Source organism: Cydia splendana, chromosome 17, assembly GCF_910591565.1.
Source record: "Cydia splendana chromosome 17, ilCydSple1.2, whole genome shotgun sequence".
In the NCBI taxonomy this organism is placed as follows: domain Eukaryota; kingdom Metazoa; phylum Arthropoda; class Insecta; order Lepidoptera; family Tortricidae; genus Cydia; species Cydia splendana.
The window spans coordinates 17,724,615-17,749,554 of NC_085976.1; the positions used below are offsets into that span (position 1 = coordinate 17,724,615).

Genomic DNA, 24,940 nt, shown 5'->3' on the forward strand with positions numbered 1-24,940 from the left:
CCTCTTCAGATAAACAGCTCTCGATGGGACTGTATCATGGAGCTAAGTGCTTTGTCATGAATTACCTTGAATCTTTGTAGATATTTACAGCTAGGTAATAAATTATATTATGTTATTAAATCAAAGGCGTCTACTTAAGCTTTCCAAAAATTGCATAATACTCGAATACCTATTTGAGACGGGTACGGCCGTGACCGGGATGGTCGCTGGTTCGATTCCGGCCTCGGCCACCGAAGGCTATATTGGTGAATTTTCTTTAGTAGGTATATGACACCTATTTCAGTTGTAATTTGTAGATATTTGTTTCTGCCTATTAGGGTCGCAGCCAATAAGTAGTTTATCGACAAATGCTAGTAGTCGAAAAGTTTAAAGACACGACGAAAAGTCACGTCATTATTTCCATACTTACGTTATTTAAGTTTAAACGGTTGTTGCTACGCCACTAACATATCGATACCGGGGTCCCTTTGTTTCCCATAAAGTTTTAAGTCATAATGCATTGTTTGTCAGATTATCATTAGTCATAAAACTGAAACCGTTAACTTTTCAGGATTTTCGTAAGGTTATCCTATAGATAGGCTAGGTTTGTTTTATGGCAATCCTGAAAAGTGACGCGTTTCTGAACCAAATAAATTATGGCTAACGAGAATGTGGGCAAACAACACATTGGGTAGACTTAAAACTTTTCGGGAAACAATAGAGAGACCCATCGATATCATTTAGATATCATTTTGAAATCACAATGTAAGTTTCGATTAGCCTCCTGTGCACTACTGTGCAGTTACACGCATGTACTTAGGTACCCAATAATAGTGCGTAGGTCCTGTCAGCACTGCAATTTTGTCAAGATAAGGATAAAAATTTCCGCCATCACTCCTATCCCGTCATGGGATATGCTATCGACGTGATAAGCTTATCGCCCGCGACAGATTGGGATATGTGAGATGATATAAATATTGAGCGGAGAGGTTGACATCTTTAGTACAGTTTAGCGTGGGTCTTTGAAAATGAAGCTGTTCCTTTTGTTGGCAGGTAGGCAACCTTATGATACAACATTTTTGGATTTTAAACTAATACCTTCCGTACGTAAAGTAGGTAAATATAAAAAGTGAACTTTCCGAGCAGCAAAATCAAATTTCTTACCAAACTTTAAGAAGAAGTCGTGCCCGGAATCGACAGCTGAATTAGATGGCGCCATACGGCGTTATTACCTTAAATGTCCACTTTTTACAATTTACCTTTGCAGCACGTATTCACGGCACGTATTTCTTTTAGATTTTATACCTCTCTAACCAACACTGCCAGTGACTCGGCGGGGTCTCTGTTCGTAGGCGCTTTTCGCTACAAACCGGAACAAACACGTTATCTTTTACAAGCGTAGCGTGTAGCTCGCACTGGCAGTGAATGAGTTGACTCTTAGACTCTATGCAGCGGACAATGACAACCAGATACCAATGCCTAAAAATTTGTTTTTTTTTTCAACAGGAGTGACGGCAGTGCTGTGCGCTGCGCCGCGCGCCCAAAACACCAGGAATCTGCTGGTCGAAGAACATGCTGATGGTGGCTTCCATCTCACCATCGTTGATGGTAAGTAGCCTAATTGCGAAATGTGGCGTGCCGGTGGTCACGCAGAACAGTAGAATCTTGTTGGTTGAGGAGCATTTGTAGTGACTTTTATCTCACCGGTGGACGCGCGTGCATAAAGTGCACAGATTTAAAGAACCTTATGCTCACTTCTGCTGAGTTATTAGGAAATAATTCCTTATGAATGAATTACAATTTATTGGAACTGCAAATATCGTGAAGTCTAAAAACTAACTTTGGCGTCGAGTGTCATAGGGTGAGCAGCGCGCTCGGCCGTTTGCATTTATTTTGTTTGAATGACAAAATCGTTTGCGCTACGACAAGAGCGTTTTCACATTGTCCGATCCGATATCGGATGTCGGATGACCTCGGAGAAAAACAGCTGCTGGAAAATACCCTATCTGTGACAAAGTCTTTTTATTTTGGCATTAACACTTTCTTTTGAACATGTTTGGGAGGTTATCGATTCAGGAGGTCTCAGGAGCAGCAGGCGGGTCTCTTCAATTGATTTTACAAGATTGTTTTATTGTATATTAAATTAAATTAATTGAAAACGTATGGCGACTTTATATTAAAATTGGAATAAATCGCGAGAGCGGCTTGTGTGCCTTGCCGTGTAGTGTAGGATGGTAAAGTGGTAGAGGCTGTCGCCGCGCCCCCGCGCGGCCGTGCTTGGAAACTCCGCCCCTTCTTGAGATGTCCGCTAGATGGCGTTAGGCTCGCGAACAGAACAAAATACAATAATTAAATGTATGATGAAGATGATATCGGAGCGGACAATGTGAAAACGCTTTCTGGTGTCCATTCAGTTAGCACCCTTGTTAATTTTTTTCAGATGCAGGAGTGTCGGACGTTGTCGGTATCTTAGGTCGCAACGTCGTCGTCGACGACTCCGTGACCTTTGACGTGACCTCGACCTTCGACGAGGCCAGCGGCGGTTACAGGATCACTGTGACCTGGGACGGACCTAGTGACCTGGTGTTTGAAGACTGCTTCGACTTTGGTAAGTTAATTCAATTCAATTCAATTATTTATTTAATTCGAATCCATAGATCCATAATTGTTAGTACCTATTTACAACAAATCTTAAAATTAATTAAGGTAATAGTGACATTAACATACAAAATAATAATAATAAATCTACAATAGCAAAAAATAAATATAACTAGGCAACCTAGATGCACCATTTTCAGCATCTGTGGCTGCCACATGTAGTCCATTCCAGTGCATGAGCAGTGGTGCATCTATCTTAGCTGCCAACGTTTTCAGGATGCTATTGGTACTGCCACACAGTCTCTGCATAAGTGACGCCGATCTGTTGCGTATAATTGCAAAAAAGTCATCCGTGTGCGCCTCCGCGAACATTCCGGATGCACTACAGTGACGTACCGTGGCCCCATCAGCATCCTGAAAACGTTGTTATATTGTATTCGTAGAGCATTGTATGCTCGCTGAGTATAGCTGGCCCACAGGCTGCAGGTGTAAAACGATTGGCAAAAAGCTTTAAAAAGCGTTTTTTTTCACGTCTTTGATACTCCTGGCAAACCTGATGCGCGCCAGCATATTTCCGCGGATGCTCCCTCTCTATGTCGAGGTCATCTGTCGTAAATTCTTAAAAAAAAAACCAACATAATTAAAACAGCCGCCGGTTACTTAGAACTTATTTAACTATACTATCTCGATAGACACGTCACACAGACACGTCAAACATATCTATAGATGTAGTGCATTTTCCATCGTATTTTCTCGGAAACGTTCGTATTTTTGTCATGTTATTTCAGTAAACCTCAATACTTTTTGTACCGAGACTGACTCAAATAACAAGACACGTTCGTACGTTTCCTTTCCGTGAAAATACGATGGAAATAGTTATTTACGATAAAAGTACGGAAAAGAGGAAATTCGAGACCAGTGGTGATATATTAAAACACGACCGAAGGGAGTGTTTTAAATCGACACAAGTTAGGAATTAGGTACTTATTCGCACGTGTATCGTACAACGTTTTACAATAAGTACATACGGGCCTTTAAACTTTTGACGTACGCACTGAAAGTGCTGTTTCCCGCACTAGTGCGGGAAAGCAGGACCATAATACCTACTGTACTGTAATAGTAGATTGTTAACCAAGGGATGAAAGGCACCCATCTCTGCCGAGGTAGTTTGGCGCTCGAACGCAGTGAGAGCGCCAATAGTCCGAGGCTGAAATGATGCCTTCACACAACACACACACACACTTTACTTTTCATTTCGAATACGAGGAAAGTAAAATGCATGTGTTTTTTTAAAAACATGACTAAGTATACCTTTTATAGTATTTTTTGAGGGTACTTTCAATTACTTAACAATATACTTAGGCAAAAGTATCGTTATTTATGAAATGGGGAGTCAAAAATATCAGAATGGAAATTGTATAAAAAATCCATTTAATACTCAAATTTCAATTGCTTATCGTAAAAAAATGTTTAGAATTCGTACTTGATGGAACCTAAAATGCTCTAGTGCAGAAACGTATCATTTTCTGCACACCTTTTAGAACAACAATGACCCTCTTTCAGAGCATGAGAAATGAAAATTATTATGCACTACATCTGTATAAGATTTCCGTCGGGTGTTGAAAACAGCGGAATTACTTTCTCCTAAGAACTATAAATAATATTCAGATAAAGGGTGTATTCCCACGTGTAAGGGACGGGCTATAACTATCATACGATGGGAAAGTCCAATATAGCAACTATCAAAATTGATATTACGTGTAATAAAATAGATAGGAATGTGTGCCGTTACACGTGGAGAGGGAAATGTGAACAGGTACACCACATAAAGATAGGCAATAAGGCCAATAAGGCTTATGCGAACATTACATAATATTATTCTCGAAAATGCCAGCTCTACATTTTATTCCTATTTAAATATCTTGACAGGTGATTTATTTGAAAGGTTTCTTTCTTATTTATTATTATCATGCGATGCGTGGTTACCTCCATGTGATACGGTTAGCAACAAGCCGTATCAGATTAAATAACCAACAATGAACAAACACTTCACTTTTCAGACACGTCTCGATTCATCTCGAACATTAGCAGCAAGAGGACCATGTCATTGTCAAGTTCCTTGATAAAACAATTTATTATTTTATTGTAAACTCTCTACACGTAGAATAAAACCAACCACCAACCAACTTAAGAACCTACTTTTTTGTTAAGATGATTAGACTTATATTGTGTACTAGGTACTTATATTAAAGGAAAAAATGGAAAAAGTTACGCTTCCGGCAGGATTTTCACCTTTAATATAAAATTTGGAATATCGCTCGCAGACGTATCTGCTTGTTAAAAAATTGATTTAGGTACTTAATATAGTTTATAATTAAGTGAATTATTAAAAATTAATTAATATTGTCCTTCACTGGCTGAAACACATGGAATCCTAGTTCAGTCATTTGTAAACCACTTGTCTCTAATTCTCTATAAATTCTTAGTCTTTAAGGACAACCCCTGTACTATACTTTTCTCAATAAATTATTTGTACCTATTTGTGTATGTTGTATTTAATCTTACTATTCACAGGAAACAAACAATGGTACGCCGGCCCCGAGCAGAAGGAGCAATACTGGCCCCTCCAGCACGCCCATCTGAAGAAGTACTCCATCATCTCCAAAGAGGACGACAACGCTGCCGTCTCCGAACGCTACTGGCTCAACTCCGCCGGACAGTACTTCTACGTCCACCCCGAAGCACCCCTTTTCGTGGACTACCACAACAGCCTAGACAACCATATATGCTTCATTGCTGAAGTCACCGCTCCTTACTCCACTAGACGCACCCACAACGTCCTCAAATACGACATCTGGCTGTTCGAGAATGCTAAAGTTGCGCACCAACACGCTGTCGACACTTATCTAGGCAAACCATCAGGCATACCTGACTATCGCATGATCCAGTACCCAGTCTGGTCTACCTGGGCGAGATACTCCAGAGAAATTGACCAGGACAATCTCTGGGCTTTCGCTAATGAGATTAAGGACAGCGGTTTCCCTAACGCTCAGTTCGAAATCGATGATCTCTGGGAAATCTGCTACGGATCCTTAACCGTTGATGAGAGGAAATTGCCTGACTTTAAGAAACTTATCCAGGATATTAAAGGGTTGGGTTTCAGAGTTGCTATATGGGTGCATCCTTTTATTAACAAGGACTGTGATCCTTGGTATTCTGAGGCTCTGGAAAACGGCTACTTGGTACTTAACGAAGAAGGTAGTCCTGATTCGACCTGGTGGAACAATAACGGATCTCTTCCCGGTTACATTGACTTTACTAATCCAGAGGCAGCTGCGTGGTACAGCAGCAGGCTCCAAGATCTAATCGATACCTACGATATTGACACGCTGAAGTTCGATGCCGGAGAATCCAGCTGGTCTCCTCAGGTAACTTTCAGCTTTATTAGAGAGATAGAGATAGATAGAGATCTTTATTTGCATCCAGTGTACATATTTATATTACATACGAGTAAACTACATAGTACCATACAGGCACATGGACCCTGGCAGGGTATCGCAAAAATATTTGTAACAAATCTAATTATAAATTTTATGTGACAAGCGTAACATGACTTAAAGTAAATTAAGAGTAGGTAACAATTAGGAGTACTTAATCAATTTAATATTTTTTAACTATAATGTGTTTTTTTACTTACATATACTTATAATTATAACAAGGTATCTTCCATAAACTCAGGTATACTGTAGTAGCACTTTTCGACCAGCTTACTTTTTAAATTTGTTGCAAATCGGTTGTATGATGTTTTTAAATAAGCGGGAATTGTATATTTTAATAGCCGTTTTTGTAGATCTCTAGTATCGGCTCCGGAAGTTCTAAATACTGTTTGCGTCTGGCATTTTGGCAAAATTTAAAAAGATGTATATTTTTGTGGACGAATATGGCTACTTCTAAAATGTAAAGAGAGGGGAGGGTTAAAAGTTTCAGATTATTAAAATAAGGTCTACAGCTATTTGGTTGGTGGATATTGGCTAGGATTCGTCCGCATTTTTTCTGCATTATAAAAAGTTGCTGAATATCGGTGCTATGGCCCCATAATAGGATACCATAACGCAGCCAACAGCCATGCAACTGCCTGTGAATGGTACATTGCTAACGCGCATTCGAAGCTGGTACTGCTTTTTAATATGCTTTAAGTACCTACACTTGAGATAAGACCCTACTTAGATTTTTCCGAGTAGTTTTTGCAAGCAGTATGCAATTAAGTAAGGTATGTAAAGGAGGAAAAACCGAAAGAAAAACCTTTGTTAGCTTTTTAATTTCAAATCTCTCCAAGTTTTAAAATACCTATGAACAGCCTACCAATGAACCTAACCAAAAACGTTTACGAAAACGCCAATAGGATGTTTTTAAATAATGTATGGCATTAATCATGCCACTTACTTTCATTTGCATCTCACAACCCAATACACTTTGAAGATATCGAATAAACAATTGTCATCTTAGCTAAGGCCCCTGTTGGGACTTGAGGGTGTCACCTCCATCGTTTTTCGTTAACTGTATGGCTTGTATTTGTTGGTAGATCCCTGTACAAGACGGCGACATCGACCTGCACCCGGGACACATCGTACAGACCTACGTCAGAGAAGTGGCCAAGTTCGGACCCGCCATCGAAGTACGATCCGGAATGAGGTAATTCAATACTACTTAAAATGGAAAATCACACAGCTTTTTGGAAACAATCTATGTTCTTGCGACTTCGTAGCGAAAAATGTGGAAGTGCTATAAACGTCGCATTTTCATAGGAATTCTACGTTTATGGTGGCACTCTCACACTCTGTCTCTTGCCAAGCCGTGCGGAGTTTTCAAACTTTGTCATTGCAAAATTTGTGCAGGATGAGTGAGCTTTAAAAAAGGACTCTTGAGGTATTACTCTACTTATTAATACATTTAAAAGTGGAAAAATTACTGTCTTGGGTGAGACGAACTCACGGCCTCTGGATCAATCCTCATCATCTTCATCATCATCTTTGCTCAATCCTTATTATTCCCCATTTCTGATCACCACAGGACCCAAGACCTGCCCGTATTCGTCCGGATGGTGGACAAAGACACGCTGTGGGACTTCAACAACGGCCTGGCGACGCTAGTGACCACACTGCTATCCATGAACCTGAACGGTTATACGCTGGTGTTGCCTGATATGATCGGAGGGAATGGGTGAGCAACTTTGGTGCTTTTTCAAAGTTATGGATTTCATGATGATGTGACAATCATTTCATGAAATCATTGGATCGCCACATCATGAACTTTTTTTTTCGTCACCTGATAGAATAATATATTTACATAGGTACTTAACCCTACAATGCATACAGTTCCATATATGGCACAACCGAAATATGTGCGAATTGTATCAAGAATTAACAGTATAAGTGCCTTGGCTGGAGCTGTAAACTTATACATAGTGTTTGAATAAAGAATAAAGAATCAGGTAGGCAGCGACATCTGTTATACCTTGAAGGTTACTTTACATTCAAGGCTACTTAAATAGTTCGGCGTGTTGCCGCTAGATAGCAGTATTATACCCAAAGTGTCGGACGATCTGTCAAATTTCGGGAGTTGGTGCAAAAATCAGTTTTGACAAGTTTGGAAGTGCGACAAAAAAATCATTTTAAAGTTAAACAATAAGAAAAAATATATATTGTGACTGTTAAACTGGTAAGTTACTCAATGGTAAGTTTAATTTTATAGTTCTGCAATGTTTAGATAGCGTCGACCAATATTTTTCAAACGTTCCCGATATGGTACACCATGCATTGAGGTTCATATTGCTTACACAAAACAAGTACTTACGGAACGCTTGCACCTGTCAGAGTCTTTATGACGTTGGCATAAGTTTTAGTTTGGCATAATCAGTAGGAACGGTTATTTACGGTTTTACGGCACACTCACGTTAAAATATGTATACATTTGAGAACTTCTGTCCAAGGCATAAGGCTCAAAATCGTTAACCTTTTTTTAGAGCTCACAACAGCTGATTATTAATTAATAATTATGAATAGTTTTTAGATGATGCGAAAGTAAATCCTTACGGAATGCAGATAATGAGCATTATTTATCATTTTTATCAATCCTTTGCAAGTAAAGATGATCCAGATCTGGATGATGGGATATTCGAGTGCCGATAGTGAATTCATCTTTGAAATAATGCGGGCAACAATAAATCAGGCTTCTGAAGTATTTAGCGACTCAGAAAATAGTCGGTCGTCATGTCCTGAGTTAGTTGAGCTGACGCCAGTTACATATGACTTATTTTTAAATATATCGCAACTCCATACATCGGAATCACCTGTCAGAATTTCGGAGTTGGTATCAAGTTCAATCACCAATGTGTTCCAGCATGATCACCTCCACGTCCTATACTCTAATTATGTAAAGTCCACCTGCAATACCAGAAGTTTTTGTAATGCTGATGCTGGTAATACATCACTTTATCACATATAATTTTATTTCCAAAAACAAAAAAGTCATGCATTGTAGGGTTAATCAAATTTTCGTCGAACTCTAATGTCACCTGGGGCATAGTCCCCAGGACACTGGCCGCATTTCCCCGCTGTATGGTTAAGCTGAGCCTTTGGGCAAAATATGACCCTGCACGTAGGTCGACAGAGACTCCAACAATTTTTCGGGAAATATCCTTTCTTAAGGTTTTGATGTCTGGTCTGACGACCAAGGCCCAAAAGTCTCGACCGCCAGTGCCGCAAATTCGGAACAATATTTCAGAAATGCGTATTTGCGGCACTTGGCAGTCTGGGCGTCGTCAGCCGCTGCACCTGGCCTTCTGGCAGAGCGCTGGACATGGGACGGGGCCAGTGGTCTACATCATGAACTATCCAAACCTAACCTTACCATATCATGGAGTGATCAATTAATTGAGTGATGAAGTGAAATTATCAGTCTATGATCTGGTTACGACAGATAAATTATACTTAGATGGTCAAGCAAACCTTGTCATAGAAAAAGGCGCGAAATTCAAATTTTCTATGAGATGATATCCCTTCGCGCCTACATTTTTCAACTTTGCTGCCTTTTTCTACTGACACGATCTGCTTGACCAACTATAGTTACCACACTCTTGTTTTTGAACCTAAATGGTTAGAACTTATGAACAAGTCCTTTTCAGGGTTCCGTATTTAAAATCATTTTAGTATTAGTCTTTAAGTATAACTACTTATATATTTATGTTTGTTCAGATACAACGAGAAGCCAAGCAAGGAGCTGTTCATTCGTTGGCTGCAAGCCAATGTCTTCATGCCTTCGCTGCAGTACTCCTTCGTACCCTGGGACCATGATGATGAGGTAACACAGTGATGAGGTAACAGACTCATAAAAATTCAAGAGGTCGGACGTAGTATGCAGGGTGAAATTTTAACCACCGTTCATACTCTGCGTAGTGTCTTTATAGAATAGTTTCATACATTCCGGCATGTGATGCCGCGGATATCTAGCTAACTCTGCACAAAGTTTGCAGTGATACTTGCTGTGGCACAGGCTGTGGAATTCCACGATTAAGGTCAAATTCCTATGAAAGAGACGTTCCTAGTGGCACTTCCACATTATGTTACTCCAACGTCAAAATTCAAGATGGCCGCTACCTCATATTTAGGCATCTTTGCTCCGATAGTCGATAGTAGGTATTCGTTTACGTGTTTGCTCACAAATACTCCTCTCGAGTCCTCCCGCACCTCCGCCCACTTGCTTGCGTTATGTATAAGGGCTTTCAGTTTCTGTTGAGAGAGGCAGAGATTTGTAGGTATATGTGTCCCTCTTAGCAGCAAGATAGAAGGAAATATTCGAAGAAAATATAACAGGTAGCATTTCGATGACTTCATCTATTTTTGTATTTTGAATGGCCGTTTCTTGTACTTTCTTGAACATGATGCAATCATTTATCAAAACTTATCAGACCCTTGAGATATCGTATTGGCAAACAACACTCTTATAGAATCTTATTGACTTCTCGCCGTTCAAGGTTTCATTAAAACTCCTGGAAATTAAACAATATGGTGAAATGGGTCGAGGCCGATATCCAGTTATCAAAAAGACTTTCTATCGAATTTTTTATTTAAAGTGACGCAAACTTTTGTAAAAGTGTTACCAATTTCACTAGATACCAACACATTTTACGATTAGGTACCTAAGTCCACCTCATCTTAATCACGAGACAGTGTAACTTATCAGTTAAACTAAGGTAAATATATCTGGGAGATCGAGCTTTGCTAGAAAAACATATAAAAACTCAAAAGTTCGCGTTTTCCCAGAGATAAGACCTAGCTAGGTCGATGTTTCGCTCCCAATAACCCCCACATAGCAAATTAGGTATATCGAAATCGTTAGTGCCGTTTCCGAGAAGCCCGAAATATATAAATATATACAAGAATTGCTCGTTTAATGGTATAAGATAGGTAAATGGTCAATACTGCCACAATAGTAGTCACTCTCAATCTTAATGCCTAGCAATAAAGGTGAATGGGCTAACAATTAGGTTTCAAGCACTAGGAGGTTTACATAAATGTTTGTTTTCAGGCGGTGGAAATTAGCAGGAAGTACACCCAGCTTCATGCCGACTATGCCGATGAAATTGTGGCGGCTATGGAGGCGTCTGTCAGAGATGGTACCCCTGTGAACGCGCCTATCTGGTGGCTCGACCCTACGGACGAGACAGCACTTGCTACCTGGGATGGTAATACATTTGTATAGTAAGAGAGACTCGTTAACCATGCCGCGCCCATCTGGTGGCTCGACCCTACGGACAGTGCCGGATTAAGATATGTTGATGCCCTAAGTATTTCTAGACCTTGTTGCCCCTCTCCGTAGGGTCATAGATTACATTGAATTTTTTGGTAAGTTGAGTGACGTTCATTGCCGCATTACAGCTGAGAATGGAAATCAGTCACATCATTTTATCACGAAAATTTACAGTGCTGCAGCAGTAACGTTGCAACAGAGTAATGTTGCTGCAGTCGCCACCCGAATGTCATCACCTTTATCATATCTTAGAAAGTTATAGAAAACGCGAGCGAAGCGAGCGCGAAAATATTTCGATATAAAAACGCAATTTGATAGACAGTTGAACATTTTTACTTTTAGTATGGAAATCAGTCACATCATTTTATCACGAAAATTGACAGTGCTCTAGCAGTAACCTTACAACACAGTAATGCTACTGCAGTCGCCACCCGAATGTCACCTTTATCATATCTTATAATGTTATTGTAAACGCGAGCGAAGCGAGCGCGAAATCAGCCTAGCTTCGCATAGGGCTCGATATTTAAGGGTTTCAGCGAGGTTGTTTTCATACAGAAAAGATGCAAGAAAGCAGAGCTTGGAATTGACCAAGTGAATGTGAAGTGTGAGCAAGGCAGAAGGCCCAGCTGCGAAAGAGGAAAGCTTGGATTTGGACCCACGCCCAAGTGTAATTAAGGCAGTTGATCAACTTTGCCATAAGGCAGAAGACCTCGCATAAGACCTTACGCCGAACTGCAAAAGAGTGGCTTGAAATCGAATCTATGCATGTAACGACTCTTCTACTGCTCGCTCTTTGGCTTCACTCGAAAGCGCTACTTGATAGGATGCTTTTAGTTTTCGGCTTTCACGAGGCCCCTTATAACACTTTGACAGTTAAGTCTCAGGATCGCGGCTAAGGAGCAACTCGGCTTGGCCGACAAATCTGGCGTGCAAGAGAGCAAAATTCGCTATAAAATCGGTAACCTATGTCGAAAAACTCGGCTGGCCGCAAGCCCGAAAGCAAGATTTTTTTCCATGACTTTAAGGGCCTCCGCGTAAGGTCAAATCGAGACGGGTTGTTATAGTATGTGTTGTGAATTACCGATTGTTTCCCAAAGAAATACGCGCCATTAGTTATGTATTTGTTCACTTTTTCAACCTGGCATTTTGGTGCCCCCCCCTGAACCTGGTGCCCTAAGCACGTGCTTGTTTTGCTTATTGGTTAATCCGGCACTGCCTACGGACGAGACAGCCCTTGCTACTTGGGATGTTAAAAACATTTCTCTATTACCTAAAGTAGACTCGTTGTCATTGTCAACCCTGACGAAATCGTGTAGTCGACAAGCTGCGCAAAGTGGCGTACGGTTTTTGTTAGTGGGTTTCTGTTCTGGTTTAAAATTCTTCGAACTTAGGGAGCGTGCATGAATTATGGGGGGCAGCACAGGAGCCGTCAGATTTTTGGCGCGAGGCGTAAATGTGATGTTTATGTTTGCGATTCAGCCCACAAGATGGCAGATTGGCAGATCCTCCAACGCGCACGGTCCTTAATATTGAGCCACTTTCGACACTTACCTTCGCATTGGCCTGTAGCGTATTCAAAATACTTCATAGATTATTGATGTAGGTAGGTACATTTTACTGCCATACTTCAGACTAATCGCTCGATTACCCAGAAGTGGCACTGACTAATGCCCCCATTACTTGACAATTAGATAGCGCCTCTGACAACTGAATGATTCACAAAGCTAAAGCGCTGTAAAACCAATCTTAACTTGTATTATGTACGTAGCACGTATTGAGTAAGGCCCAATATGCATTCAAATGTACTTACACTCAGACAGAAATAGTGGACCCCCATTTCAACTTACAAAGTTGTATTTCTTTTGGTTCGTTAAATAATCTATTTATTTAAAATCGTAAATCTACCATTAAACGATGTAAATTAAATTTTCAATACCAATACCCTAAAATAACCTACCCATACTAACTAGGTAAAAAATAAAAGCTCCTCTCTGGTATCTATGCGATTGTGTAGTTTACAAAAACGCTGAATCTTATAAAATATAAATGGAAATGATTAAACTTCTTAGCAAGGTAAATAATGAGTCCAGTAAATCTAGAGTCATATTATAAAAACGAAACGCCTATTAGGATAATTGACATTTGAAACTCCGTAAGCGCGATGTAGGGTTCTACGTAATTGCGTTCTAGCTTGCTAACGCCATCTGTTAGCATATTATGGCACGACGTTGGCAGTGACAGAACTGACAGAGGAGACGCCACTAGTTCAAAACCGTAACAAGTTTTAAAATTTAGTCCTGAGGGCCTAACGCGAACCACGTTCGACGTATTGCCTCTCTGTCGCACTTGTAAATTCGTTCGTAAGTGTGACAGGGAGCTCTGGTTTAGTCTCTGGTTTGCTGCAAATGTTTTGTGAATCGCGTATGCTGTTTGTTTCACAAGTGATCAGAAGTGGCAGTTGTTCCCATGGCGGACAATAGGGGATATATTTACAAAAACAGCATAATTAATGTAACTCGACCTGACATTTACGAGTGCGGTTGATGGAGTTTTTAACTTTTTTTTACCGTTTGAACCTTCAGGGATAAGGGGTTTTCTTTCTCACAATGCCACATTGATTTTCTTACGATTACCAATTTTGTACTAAAATTATAAATATTACTTACCTATCCTTCCAAAAATAGGGTAATCTAACTATCATTTTAAGAAGCAAAGAAAATGTTTTAGAGAGACGTTGCATGGTATTATTTTTCAATTAAAAAAAATCATCGTATCGAGCAAGGTTCGAACTTCCGAACCAATCCGATCGGTGCGGAGGTTCGGTCGGTACCTAAATGTCAACCTTCCTTAAGGGTGATATTCCACCTGTCCAATTGTATTTTGTCTCACATTTTGCTTAATGAGAGAGTGAGACGCAATGGCATTGGACCAATATATTGAACAGATGGAATACCACCTTAGGGCATAAAAATAATAATTGAGAGTCACGTTTTTGAAATATGTAAATTTATATTCAAATATATTTCCAGAGTTTCTCCTGGGTGAGAAGATCCTGGTAGCTCCGGTGCTGGAGCAGGGAGCGGTGTCCCGTACAGTGTACCTGCCGCGCGGCACGTGGCGCGACGCCGAGGGCACGGAGTACGAGGGACCGACGACCCTGGACTATCCGGCGCCGATCGATGTGCTGCCCTATTTCGTGCTCCAAAACTAATGTTCTTAATGGCGATATCACTGGCAGCAACTTCCTCGCTCAACGCACTGCTAGAATACTCGAAGCCTCCCTGCCGGACTTTTAACTGCGACTGCGGACTTGCTAGTTGGGGCCTGGGACCGTCTGAGGCTGAAGTTATTGCGCGTCCAGAGGGGACAATCAAATTGCCAGTTGGATGAGAAATTAAATTGGTAATTTGATTGTCAGTCTCATCTAGCGTCCACGCGTACACAATGGGGTTGGCCGGTGGAAGTTTTTAGCAGATGGCGCCATCATAGCTTGCCCCGTCAATCCCTAGAATTGTGTCAAATTTTAGTTTTTTTAATACCCTGGAGCTCAGCTCTTTAAGCCAAATCTCATAGAAAAAGGGGCAAGCTATGATGGCGCCATCTAGGCAAACCTTTGACAGTTGCCAACCCCATTTCATAGTCACGGCGAACCAATTATCTGCGTCCAGACCGCACAATTAAATTGTCAATCCAATCAGATTGTGCGAAAAATTCTCCCGTCTGGATACTGTTTTATCAGCAGTGTAAGTAGTAGCTTTAGTATTGCCATTCAGCGATAAAATGCCCCCAGCAGTCTCAACACCACCAATGCTATACCGGGGCCGACTTTAGAATTAGGATTAGAATTTTATAATATTTTTGATTAACAATAAAGTTTTATTTTATTATGTTTATTTATTTTAAACAATATTTAAAATGACATCTGTACATAGGTACAACAATGGGAACAAATAAAATTCTTTTGTCAAATATTTTGATTTGTATTTTATTTATTTCATTTTATTGTAGTCATGTTAAGTAGTATGACTACTATATATAAATTCATATTACTAATGAAAAGTGACCAAGCCCTCCAGTGTCCAGCCTTCGCCACTTTTATTCAAGTCTGTAGTATGTATCTATTTCAGTTTACAAACATACGTACTTAAAAACTTAAAAATAACACTGCATGAACACTACGTTAATGTTGGCGACACAATGGTGTGCGTGGCTTCGTTGCATTCTGCATTACTGCCCCAGCGTAGGATTCGGGTAACAAAACTAGGGAAAAAAATGTTGATCATCATTAATTTTTACTCGTACCGTTGCCCACAGATTTCATTATCTTCCGAATCCAAACTATATATATAGAGACGGGTGTATACTGCGTTATGATGGCACGATTGGCAAGGTTGCGTTTGGTCATGACAGACGTCTCGACCCCGACGATCCGTCCTCTATACAGGAGCGGGCCGCCGGCCTCTTCCGAACGACTCTTCTGCTGGACCTCTTTACATCTCGGTGCTATACACAGCGCACCGTATTTAAACTCTGAAGACTCGCAAGGGATCACTACACCTCTACCGACTTGCAGCGGAAGCAGCTGCTCATCCAAAATATCACTGTGTTCCTTAGATATTCTTCCGAAACCGGCGTACGTGACGGGCAGCCCGAACAGCGCTTTATAGTCGAGCGCCAGGAGTTTTCCGTACGTTGATATTCCATTAACCTTCTCGGTGAATAACAGTGCGATGTCATTTAAGCCGTGAGCGCGACAGAAGCTTGGATGGATGAATACTTGGTTTACTTTTGCGATTTTAGTACTTTCACGTGTAGTGTAATCTCCGTATTTGATTGCTATGCCGCGAGGTGTTTGGTTTTCTACGCAGTCGGCCGACGTGAGGACCCAGTTGTAGTTCAAGAGACTTCCGGTGCAGAACCGGAGGTTGGTTTTCAAGTACCACAGCACAACGGCGAAAGGGAATTGGTCTCTTGTGTCTTCACCGGCATACTCGCGAAGACTGTCCTTGGAGGGGATTGCATCCACGGTCAACTCTACCATTAACAAGAGAAGAAAGATGGACATCATAAAAAAGGACCCGTACGCTCCTTATAAATCCGGCTAAAGCGTTTTATCGAGTACCAAAAGAAAGCAATAAAATATGGCGCACTTAGTTTTATCTTCGTTTTTATGTTTCAATTGCATTTTACAACAAGAAACCGTTTATTGAAATGTATCAAGATTAAAAATAAGTATCGTGATTCAATTATTTTCTCGACAACCTCATTAAGCACAATCAAACTGTCAAAGGGGATCTCAGCAGGATATCATTAAAATATCTCAGTTAAGTTGTTAGCGTATGTAATAGGCCATCCATCATGAGGGCGGAAAGAGTTAATCCACAACTGTCCGTGTGAAGTCATTTGCGAAGTCATCAGAATTCTCGCTACTTAGAGGATCGCATCTCGTTCTGATTGGGATTAATGATAACGTTATAAGATAAAAAAGCTATAGGTATGTACCTACCACCATTAGTATAACTAAAAAGTTAAAAACCTTTTATTTACAAAAATTATGATAGCTTATGTAGTAGTAAATACAATTTTATTATTGAAATCTAGGTAGATATATATGTCGTAGGCCGATAGTAAGATCAGGCAGATCGTAATGTTCCTGTGTAATGTTTTGACGAGTGTCACATTAAACCAATACATAGGTAAGATAGGTTCGTTAGGTTGCTTCAGATGCCCGAAGGGCAAACTGCCCAGAAATAGGAGCCCCGCGTAGCGGGGCTCCGTCGACTCAGGGAACGAGTCAAAGATTTTCACGTTTCACGATATGACTAGGAATTACACGATATGCCTGATCTTATGATCGGCCGCCGACAGATAGATAGATCTAGGATTTACCTATATGTCAATGTATGTGCGGATAGTTACTTATCTCTAGTCTGATATTACGATCAACAGTCTTGCTCGGTGATAAGGGTCAATTTTGATTAGCAAAAAGTGACAGTACTATCCGGTTCTTTGTAGATCCGTGATGGGAGAGCCTCGCTAATCCCTTGATCGCTGGAATACGGTCGGTCTCGACTAGGGTTGCCAGATCGAAAGGCGCTATTATCGGGAAAGAATATCAATTTTTCGGGATTTTGGGACTTAAGTCGGGAAAAAAAAAACATTAAATTAAAGTAATTGTATTAAAAACAACGATATTTTACATTATTGGCACTACGTCAGCTGCTCTGCCCATAGAGCCCTTCCCCGAGACTCAAACTATCTCTATAGGTACCAAATTTCAACTAAATCGGTTCAGCGGCTTAAGCGTGAAGAGGGAGGACAGACAGACAGACACACTTTCGCCTTTATAATATTAGTATGGATAACGTGAAGCTGTTTTTCGGGACAATTTTCACTTTGTCGGGAATCGGGAACACATGCTAAAAATCGGGAGAATCCCGCCAAATCCCGACCATCTGGCAACCCTATCTCGAACTCTCGAGCTAAAGAAATCGATTTACCTACTTCTCCACTCTATTCACGAAATTTTCTTTTCCGACTAATATTTAGAGCCTTTGAAATGAAAGTGCGAAAACGCAATGCAGACGAGTATAATATTTTGATAATATGTAGGTACTTAATTTTTTTTAATCGACTTCAAAAAAGGAGGAGGTTATCAATTCGACTGTATTTTTTGTATGTATATAGGTATGTTGTTACCTCAGTACTCCGTCATTTTTTACTACTGACTTAAGTATATAAGTTTCTTCAAAGTAATATAGTACTTACTTAATTACCATCATACATAAATCATTCATTTATTCGCTGATGAAGTGTTTTTCAAATATATACAAATTGGAGATGATAATCTGTAATCCACCAACGGCCGGTTTGGCCCGTCCGGATTAGCGGCCGAGATGCTCAAAATTATCTGAACACGCACTCTTAACGCCTTGTTCAGATATTTGTGAGCATCATGGCCGCTCCGATATATCCGAAGGCGACTGTACAAAGTTCGGTAAATGCACAAAAGCTTTGGACCGGAACCCTTATTTTAAAGATGCTTATTTTGATCATTTACGTAGAGTGTGAAAATGAAACCAAAAAAATTACAAAGCATTAAAAATATTTTTATTGATAAAATTAAGGCCACATAGCAAATAAATCATCGGCAATAGCGTAATAGTAACAATTAAAAAGCAAAAGCAAAGGATGCTTTAAAATTAATAAAACTTTGACCACAGAACATCCCATGAAATTGTACAAGTATATGAAAGTTAACTACTTTTAACGACAAAAAAAAATGCCACACCGCCAAGAACTATTTTTTAACTAAACCGTATACTTATATTAACCCCTTGAGTCCGAGGGACCTTTGCCCGCCAAAAAACGAGCTTGAAGTTTTAAATTGAGAATTGAATACTGATTTTCATTGCTGAACCGTTGTCACGCCCGTGGGACACACGGGTACTTAATTGTAAAACATCATGGGATACTCCCGAAACCAAGACATACCTATTAACCCCAGGAGTCCGAGGGAAATTTGCCCGCCAAAAAACGAGCTTGAAGTTTTAAATTGAGAATTGAATACTGATTTTCATTGCTGAACCGTTGTCACGCCCGTGGGACACACGGGTACTTAATTGTAAAACATCATGGGATACTCCCGAAACCAAGACATACCTATTAACCCCAGGAGTCCGAGGGAAATTTGCCCGCCAAAAAACGAGCTTGAAGTTTTAAATTGAGAATTGAATACTGATTTTCATTGCTGAACCGTTGTCGCGTCCGTGGGACACAAGGGTGTTTAATTGTAAAAAGTCATGGGATACTCCATAAGACATGAATGATTGGTTCACACTTGTGATTACAGTACTAGTAAACAGACTATTAGTACTCTAAGGTTTGTAGAACAGTATTAGGTTTTTTCTGTCGGTTCAGGAACGACCCAACCAATAGGGAGAGATGAACCGTCGTTGCTGATATACTGGTCCCATTGAGCCCTGAAAAAAAAATTAAATTAGTCTCACCACAAAAAAATGGCAATAGTGCATTAGGTTGAACCTCCTACAGTTTTGAAATTTGCCGCATTTTTTCAAGCGAATTTGGTTGCTTACATTTTTTCTCGATATTAGGTTGCACACACCAGTATGGATATGATGGTCGTTTTTAGGGTTCCGTACCTTAAAAGGAAAAAACTGAACCCTTATAGGATCACTCGTGCGTCTGTCTGTCTGTCCGTCTGTCACAGCCTATTTTCTCGGAAACTACTGGACCAATTAAGTTGAAATTTGGTACACATATGTAAATTAGTGACCCAAAGATGGATATGTATTTGTTTTTTATTTCATGTATTTTTTTATAATTTTAAAATACATAGGTTCGAAGTTATTTAAGAAAATAGCCAAAAAAAAACGGGCAAGTGCGAGTCGGACTCGCACACGAAGGGTCGTACCATAATGCAAAAAACGGCAAAAAGAAAAACGGTTACCCATCCAAGTACTGGCCCCGCCCGACGTTGCTTAACTTCGGTCAAAAATCACGTTTGTTGTATGGGAGCGCCACTTAAATCTTTAATTTATTCTGTTTTTAGTATTTGTTGTTATAGCGGCAACAGAAATACATCATCTGTGAAAATTTCAACTGTCTAGCTATCACGGTTCGTGAGATACAGCCTGGTGGCAGACGGACGGACGAACGGACAGCGGAGTCTTAGTAATATTGGTCCCGTTTTACCCTTTGGGTACGGAACCCTAATGACCATTCCCCTACTTTTATCTCCGAAACTACTGGGTCTAAAAGGCCATAGTCGGTTTTCCATAGTAAGTTGGCCCTTAAACCAATTTGATTCGGGTTTTTTTTGTGAGTACCTCTTATGGTGAAGGATATTTTTGCTAAGTATCAAGATCCTACTAGTGACAGTTTTACACTTATGATTTTTTAATTTTTTTTCTTTAATGTATTGTTTATCGGGATGTATTCAAGCGATTTGCTTAATTTTTTTAAATGGTGTTCTTTACTTAGGTATCTATACTCAAAAAACGAATACCAGTTGTCATATAAAAAAAACGAAAAAAAAAAAGTTTAAAAAAATAAAACATTTTTTTATGTCGTGGTGAAGAAGTGACACCTCTAATTTTTTTTTCTAGTTGTAGGCCAGACATTGGGCTACTACTTGCCTAAATATCAAAATTTTCCAAACGGTACTTCCTGTCAAAAATTAGCAATGTGTGTGGTAAGTTCTGTACTTAGTCGGTGTTTTTCAATGTAGTATACTTAATTTAGATTAAAATATAGTAATAATAACGTCAATGATGTAACTAAAAGAAAACCTCTCACTTAGCTAATAATCTATTATAGTGTAGATTAGGTTAAGTACATAAAAAACAGTTTAATTTTTTTTAATTTTTTTTTTGACTCCGAAATATTTAGCGCGCATTTTGGTAAGAAAACTGATGTATGGAGTTACCACTTTTTCTTTACTTATATTACTCTATGGTTATACTTAAACATCGTGTGACAGGTGAATATTTAAATTAAGCTTAGAATAAATTAAAAAGTGGAAAAATTACTGTCTTGGGTGGACAGTAATTTTTCCACTTCTAAATTTATTCTAAGCTTAATAGCATCGGTCGCAGACGTTTCTGCTTGTTAAAAATTAAAATTAATATTTAGATTCATGGAACAAGCCGGAAATCAGTTGTTCAGCCGAAACATTACATTGTATTTATATAAATAAGGCTTATTTCTATAAAATTACATTTATTACCATACCTGATTGCTAGAAATCCGATGTCATCTCCTTTAAAGTCAAACTGTGGTTCTCCTTCAAACATGATATCTTTCCACTCCTTCAGCGTCTCCACAATACCCTCCATTTTACCGACAACTGGTAGAGACTCCTTCAGTTGGTCACGGAGCAGTTGCTCTTCCAGTTCGTAGTTGGACAACTTGCCTTTCCAAAGGGATATTAGTTTTTCTGTTGACAAAAGAATAAATCAAATTAATCAAGGCCTTTGCCAAATGGCACACAGACCAAACCGATGTTGTCTGAAATAGTAATAAGTTAAATTATGTTTTTTGGTAAGTTATGTAGAATAATTTTACATATTATTACTCTTAAAGTGTACAATTTGTCGGAATAAAAGGCTTATATTAATATATTAAATTAATTATATATGAATTAAAATTAATCAACAACAGATTCATAATGTTTTGGGCTTAACCTTAAGCACAAAACAGCGGGAATTTGAAATTAGTGTTTGCATTTTGTACACATAACATGTATTTAACAACCAAATGAAAGATTGACCCAATAGTTTTTTCAACGTATTTTTACATGGCAAAACAAAATCGATAAGATTTTTTTTTAAAGGTTACAGGCATGTTACAGGATTATTTTTCATTACACGTAAAGTATGAATGTTTTATTTTTCTATACAACATTTATACTTTCTGTAATAAAACTTTCTGAAGTCCTGTTTGAAGAAGACCCCAAAGAACTCGAATGCATGCTCAGAGAGCTAGCAAAAAGGAGCAAGGAAGTGGGCCTGGAACTCAACTCAAGCAAGACCAAGTTGATGCCAAATTCAGACAAAACAGAAATTTTAGTTAGGCCAAATAATCTCCTTCAAAGACCAAGTGGACAAAGAGATTGAAAAAAGAATAGCTTCTGGCTGGAGCAAATACTGGTCTCTCAAAGAGATCATGAAGAGCAACCTAGGTATAAGGATAAAAAGCAAAACTTTCAACACATGTGTCCTGCCATGTCTAACCTAAGGCTGTGAAACTTGGTCCCTTTCTATAAAACAAAGAGACAAACTTGCGAAGTGCCAGAGAGCTATGGAGAGGAGTATGTTGGGGGTTAAATTAAAGGATAAATGTCGCAGTGCCGACATAAGAAAAAGAACCAAAGTTAGAGACATCCTCACCCACATAGACTTGCAGAAATGGAGGTGGGCAGGCCACACTGTAAGGTGTAAGATCGAAAAATGGAGCCAAAGAATCCTTATGTGGCACCCAAGAGACGGGTCAAGATCTAGAGGCCCACAACTCAAACGATGGGAGGATGAAATAATAACTACTGTAGGACCATTCTGGACAAGACTGGCCAGGCAGAGGAAATACTGGAAAGAGTTGGAGGCCTTTGCCAACAGGCACACTGAACTACGAGACTTCCTTTAAAAATCAATCCAAGCAAAAGCAAACAGTTCAAAGTTCAGAAGAAGAGGCTATACAAATACTTACAAAAAATCGTTCGGAAAGCCTGAAAAATTAGTGTCCATTGGTTCATTCCCCTCTCTAAATTTCGAGATCTATACCAAAAGGTGACTTAACATATGTAAGTGTTACATACCAATATTATTGTTAAACTCCGCCTCATCAGTCTCCGAACACTGCTCTCCACAACCCTTGGCAGTGTTCTGGCGTGATTTCCGCAGCCTCACCAGGGCCTCCAGCTTGACAATACACTTCCTGGCATCATGCTTCTTGCGGAGAGTGTCTCGGAGAATGCAGTCTGCTGCTAGTTTAGCTTCTTCATCCTGAGATGTAAAGTTTGAGATGTAAATTATTTAGTGAATCAATTTCATTTATAGTTTTATGTTAATGTTAATTTATTAAGTCAACTTTTTACTTGTGGAACGTTTTTGGAGACTTGCAGAAACATCAAAATAAATGTCACTTATGCCATAGAAAAATATTGTTGGGTAATAACAGCTTTACATGGAGGGAATATGCAGCATAAATCAAGGAAAGAACTATTATGAAATTCCTCAATATTTATGACAGCAACACTTCTGATTTCTGGTAGAGAATGCCTTATAGCATTAAGTCCGCCTTTTGTATGATTGTACATATTTGTGCAATAAAGATTAAATAAATAAATGTCAGAATCTTAATATAGAAGATATGAGTTCTTACCAGTTTAACTTTTTTGATCTCATCCTTAATTTTCTGCAGATTCTCATCTATTTTCCGTGACGTTTCTTCCCTTTCTTCCTTTTCCTTCTTCCTCTCATTATTCAACCGTTTCAATCTCAACCGTTTAGCAGATCTCTTGGCCAAGGCCTGTCTCATATTTTCCAAACAAAAATCATTCATAAGAGATAAAACCTCATCAATTTTTAATTGGTTTTCTTTCATCTCTCTTACTTTAGAACTCCATTCTTCTTCTGACAATGTGTTTAAGTTTTCAGCCAATATTTTTTGCTTTTCTTTTAATTCATTTACAGTAAGCACCAGAGCACGAATTTTTTCCCTAATTTCAGTGATAGAAACTGCCTTTTTCGAAACTTTAGTGTCCAATTTCTCAAATTGTTTTACAAACTGTTCATCAGTGACTGCAGGGGGCATGTAAATGATTGGTGGCGGGGGTGGCGGTGGAATATTATGGAATGTTGAATTCCGGTTATCAAAATTTTCATTATAATAAGCCATGATTGTTATGATTATATTAAATTATTAAAAATAGTTAGGTATAAGCTTAAGAAGCTGTGACCAGTTGGCACTCGGCGTCTTTTAGAACTTGCTGAGCCGTGAGGTAGTCTTCGTGCTCCTTGAGGTCTGCCTCCGTTTCTAGAGTATTCTTGAGATCTGCAAATGCTTTTGCCAACCTGAAAATTCAATAAACTTGTGTACCTATACATTTTCATTAATCTTCATTTAATTTGAACACTAGTTTACTAAGTTGTATTAGAGGATGACTAATACATTTCGCTACTTTGTTCCAGTAAACAAAGATGCTACAAACATAACCTCAAAACCATCTGTTCCGTTATTGCAAAATTGCCGCGTAAACTCGCCCTAAAATTAAAAAAAAGCTTTAAAACAAGACTTTTTACTAGCAAATTAGTTTTTTATATATACATACATACCGTCTTTGACAGTCAGGGACCATCATAAGGGACTCCTGCAGAACCTCCTCTTGTTTTCGGATGTTATGTTCGTCCTGGCCCTCGTCTTTAATCTTCTGTATCCTGTTCTTTTGTAGTTCGGCCTCCTTTTCGTAAACCACTTTCTCCTTAGCTATGCGCTTTACAACGCCGGTCTTGATTTTAATTTGCCGAATTCTAGGATCTGCCATCGTGCTCAGAAATCGCTTCGTTTGTTTTTCTTTTTGTCTATGACAGTGACGTGACAGTGACAGTAGCATCAGTGTTGCTCCTGTCGAATATAGGGTCAAGGGTTGCCGGTTGCCGGGTATAGAGGCTCTACCTCGAAAAACGAAAATATAAATTTCATTCGCTCTTTCGTTTGTGTCGGTCTCGGTGTGTCCCGGTCGGAGACTTAAATTGCCGTGCTTTTACCGTATACATGAACAACAATAAGGGCCTCTCTGTCACTGAATATACCTATAGTCTGTCAATCCATATGCGTCAGTATAAAAAAATCGGCAATTTTTTTTTTAATATTGTAGCTGCGAAGGGTTATCGTCCCATAGAAAATTTAAATTTCGCGCCTTTTTCTCTTGACGAAGTTGTTGTTTGACAGACTATAGGTACATACGGTCCTAGTGAGTATTGTACATAGACCTAGTATTACATAGATTAGCTATACGCGTGCCTCCGTGAGGGAC

General features: G+C 39.3%; 4 protein-coding genes across 4 annotated transcripts; 1 reads left to right on the top strand and 3 right to left on the bottom strand.

The window, feature by feature from the left end:
• The first annotated feature begins 997 nt into the window (after window positions 1–997).
• On the top strand, window positions 998–14,713 carry LOC134798912 (myogenesis-regulating glycosidase-like). Its single transcript, XM_063771335.1, has 9 exons — window positions 998–1,032; window positions 1,486–1,587; window positions 2,420–2,587; window positions 5,152–6,005; window positions 7,160–7,269; window positions 7,648–7,797; window positions 9,831–9,936; window positions 11,164–11,320; window positions 14,415–14,713. The coding sequence occupies exons 1-9, from the start codon at window positions 1,008–1,010 to the stop codon at window positions 14,594–14,596; spliced, it is 1,854 nt and encodes a 617-aa protein (XP_063627405.1). The 5' UTR covers window positions 998–1,007; the 3' UTR covers window positions 14,597–14,713.
• Window positions 14,714–15,560: 847 nt separating this feature from the next.
• LOC134799024 (chymotrypsin-2-like) lies at window positions 15,561–16,426 on the bottom strand. The gene is made up of 2 exons (XM_063771446.1): window positions 15,750–16,426; window positions 15,561–15,645 (listed from the first exon to the last, which is right to left on the bottom strand). The coding sequence occupies exons 1-2, from the start codon at window positions 16,424–16,426 to the stop codon at window positions 15,561–15,563; spliced, it is 762 nt and encodes a 253-aa protein (XP_063627516.1).
• A 2,047-nt stretch (window positions 16,427–18,473) lies between these two features.
• On the bottom strand, window positions 18,474–23,802 carry LOC134798928 (uncharacterized protein PF3D7_1120000-like). The gene is made up of 4 exons (XM_063771358.1): window positions 23,287–23,802; window positions 22,721–22,907; window positions 21,139–21,343; window positions 18,474–19,367 (listed from the first exon to the last, which is right to left on the bottom strand). The coding sequence occupies exons 1-4, from the start codon at window positions 23,800–23,802 to the stop codon at window positions 19,283–19,285; spliced, it is 993 nt and encodes a 330-aa protein (XP_063627428.1). The 3' UTR covers window positions 18,474–19,282.
• Window positions 23,780–24,478, bottom strand: LOC134798936 (tubulin-specific chaperone A). Its single transcript, XM_063771368.1, has 2 exons — window positions 24,240–24,478; window positions 23,780–23,978 (listed from the first exon to the last, which is right to left on the bottom strand). Exons 1-2 carry the CDS (start codon window positions 24,446–24,448, stop codon window positions 23,849–23,851), a joined length of 339 nt encoding a protein of 112 aa, XP_063627438.1. The 5' UTR covers window positions 24,449–24,478; the 3' UTR covers window positions 23,780–23,848.
• Between the last annotated feature and the right edge of the window lie 462 nt (window positions 24,479–24,940).

Bases quoted from the DNA above. Each gene is read 5' to 3' on its own strand.
- LOC134798912 (XM_063771335.1), top strand. From the start codon at position 1,008: ATGAAGCTGTTCCTTTTGTTGGCAG. The intron at 7,270-7,647 runs GTAATTCAATAC...TGATCACCACAG, and splicing joins GAAGTACGATCCGGAATGAG to GACCCAAGACCTGCCCGTAT. The intron at 7,798-9,830 runs GTGAGCAACTTT...ATGTTTGTTCAG, and splicing joins GATATGATCGGAGGGAATGG to ATACAACGAGAAGCCAAGCA.
- LOC134799024 (XM_063771446.1), bottom strand. From the start codon at position 16,426: ATGGTAGAGTTGACCGTGGATGCAATCCCCTCCAAGGACAGTCTTCGC. The intron at 15,646-15,749 runs GTATACACCCGT...TTTTTTCCCTAG, and splicing joins AATCGTGCCATCATAACGCA to TTTTGTTACCCGAATCCTAC.
- LOC134798928 (XM_063771358.1), bottom strand. From the start codon at position 23,802: ATGGCTTATTATAATGAAAATTTTGATAACCGGAATTCAACATTCCAT. The intron at 22,908-23,286 runs GTAAGAACTCAT...TTTACATCTCAG, and splicing joins AGATCAAAAAAGTTAAACTG to GATGAAGAAGCTAAACTAGC. The intron at 19,368-21,138 runs GTATGGTAATAA...TTTTTTTTTCAG, and splicing joins ATCGGATTTCTAGCAATCAG to GGCTCAATGGGACCAGTATA.
- LOC134798936 (XM_063771368.1), bottom strand. From the start codon at position 24,448: ATGGCAGATCCTAGAATTCGGCAAATTAAAATCAAGACCGGCGTTGTA. The intron at 23,979-24,239 runs GTATGTATGTAT...TTGAATTTTCAG, and splicing joins GTCCCTGACTGTCAAAGACG to GTTGGCAAAAGCATTTGCAG.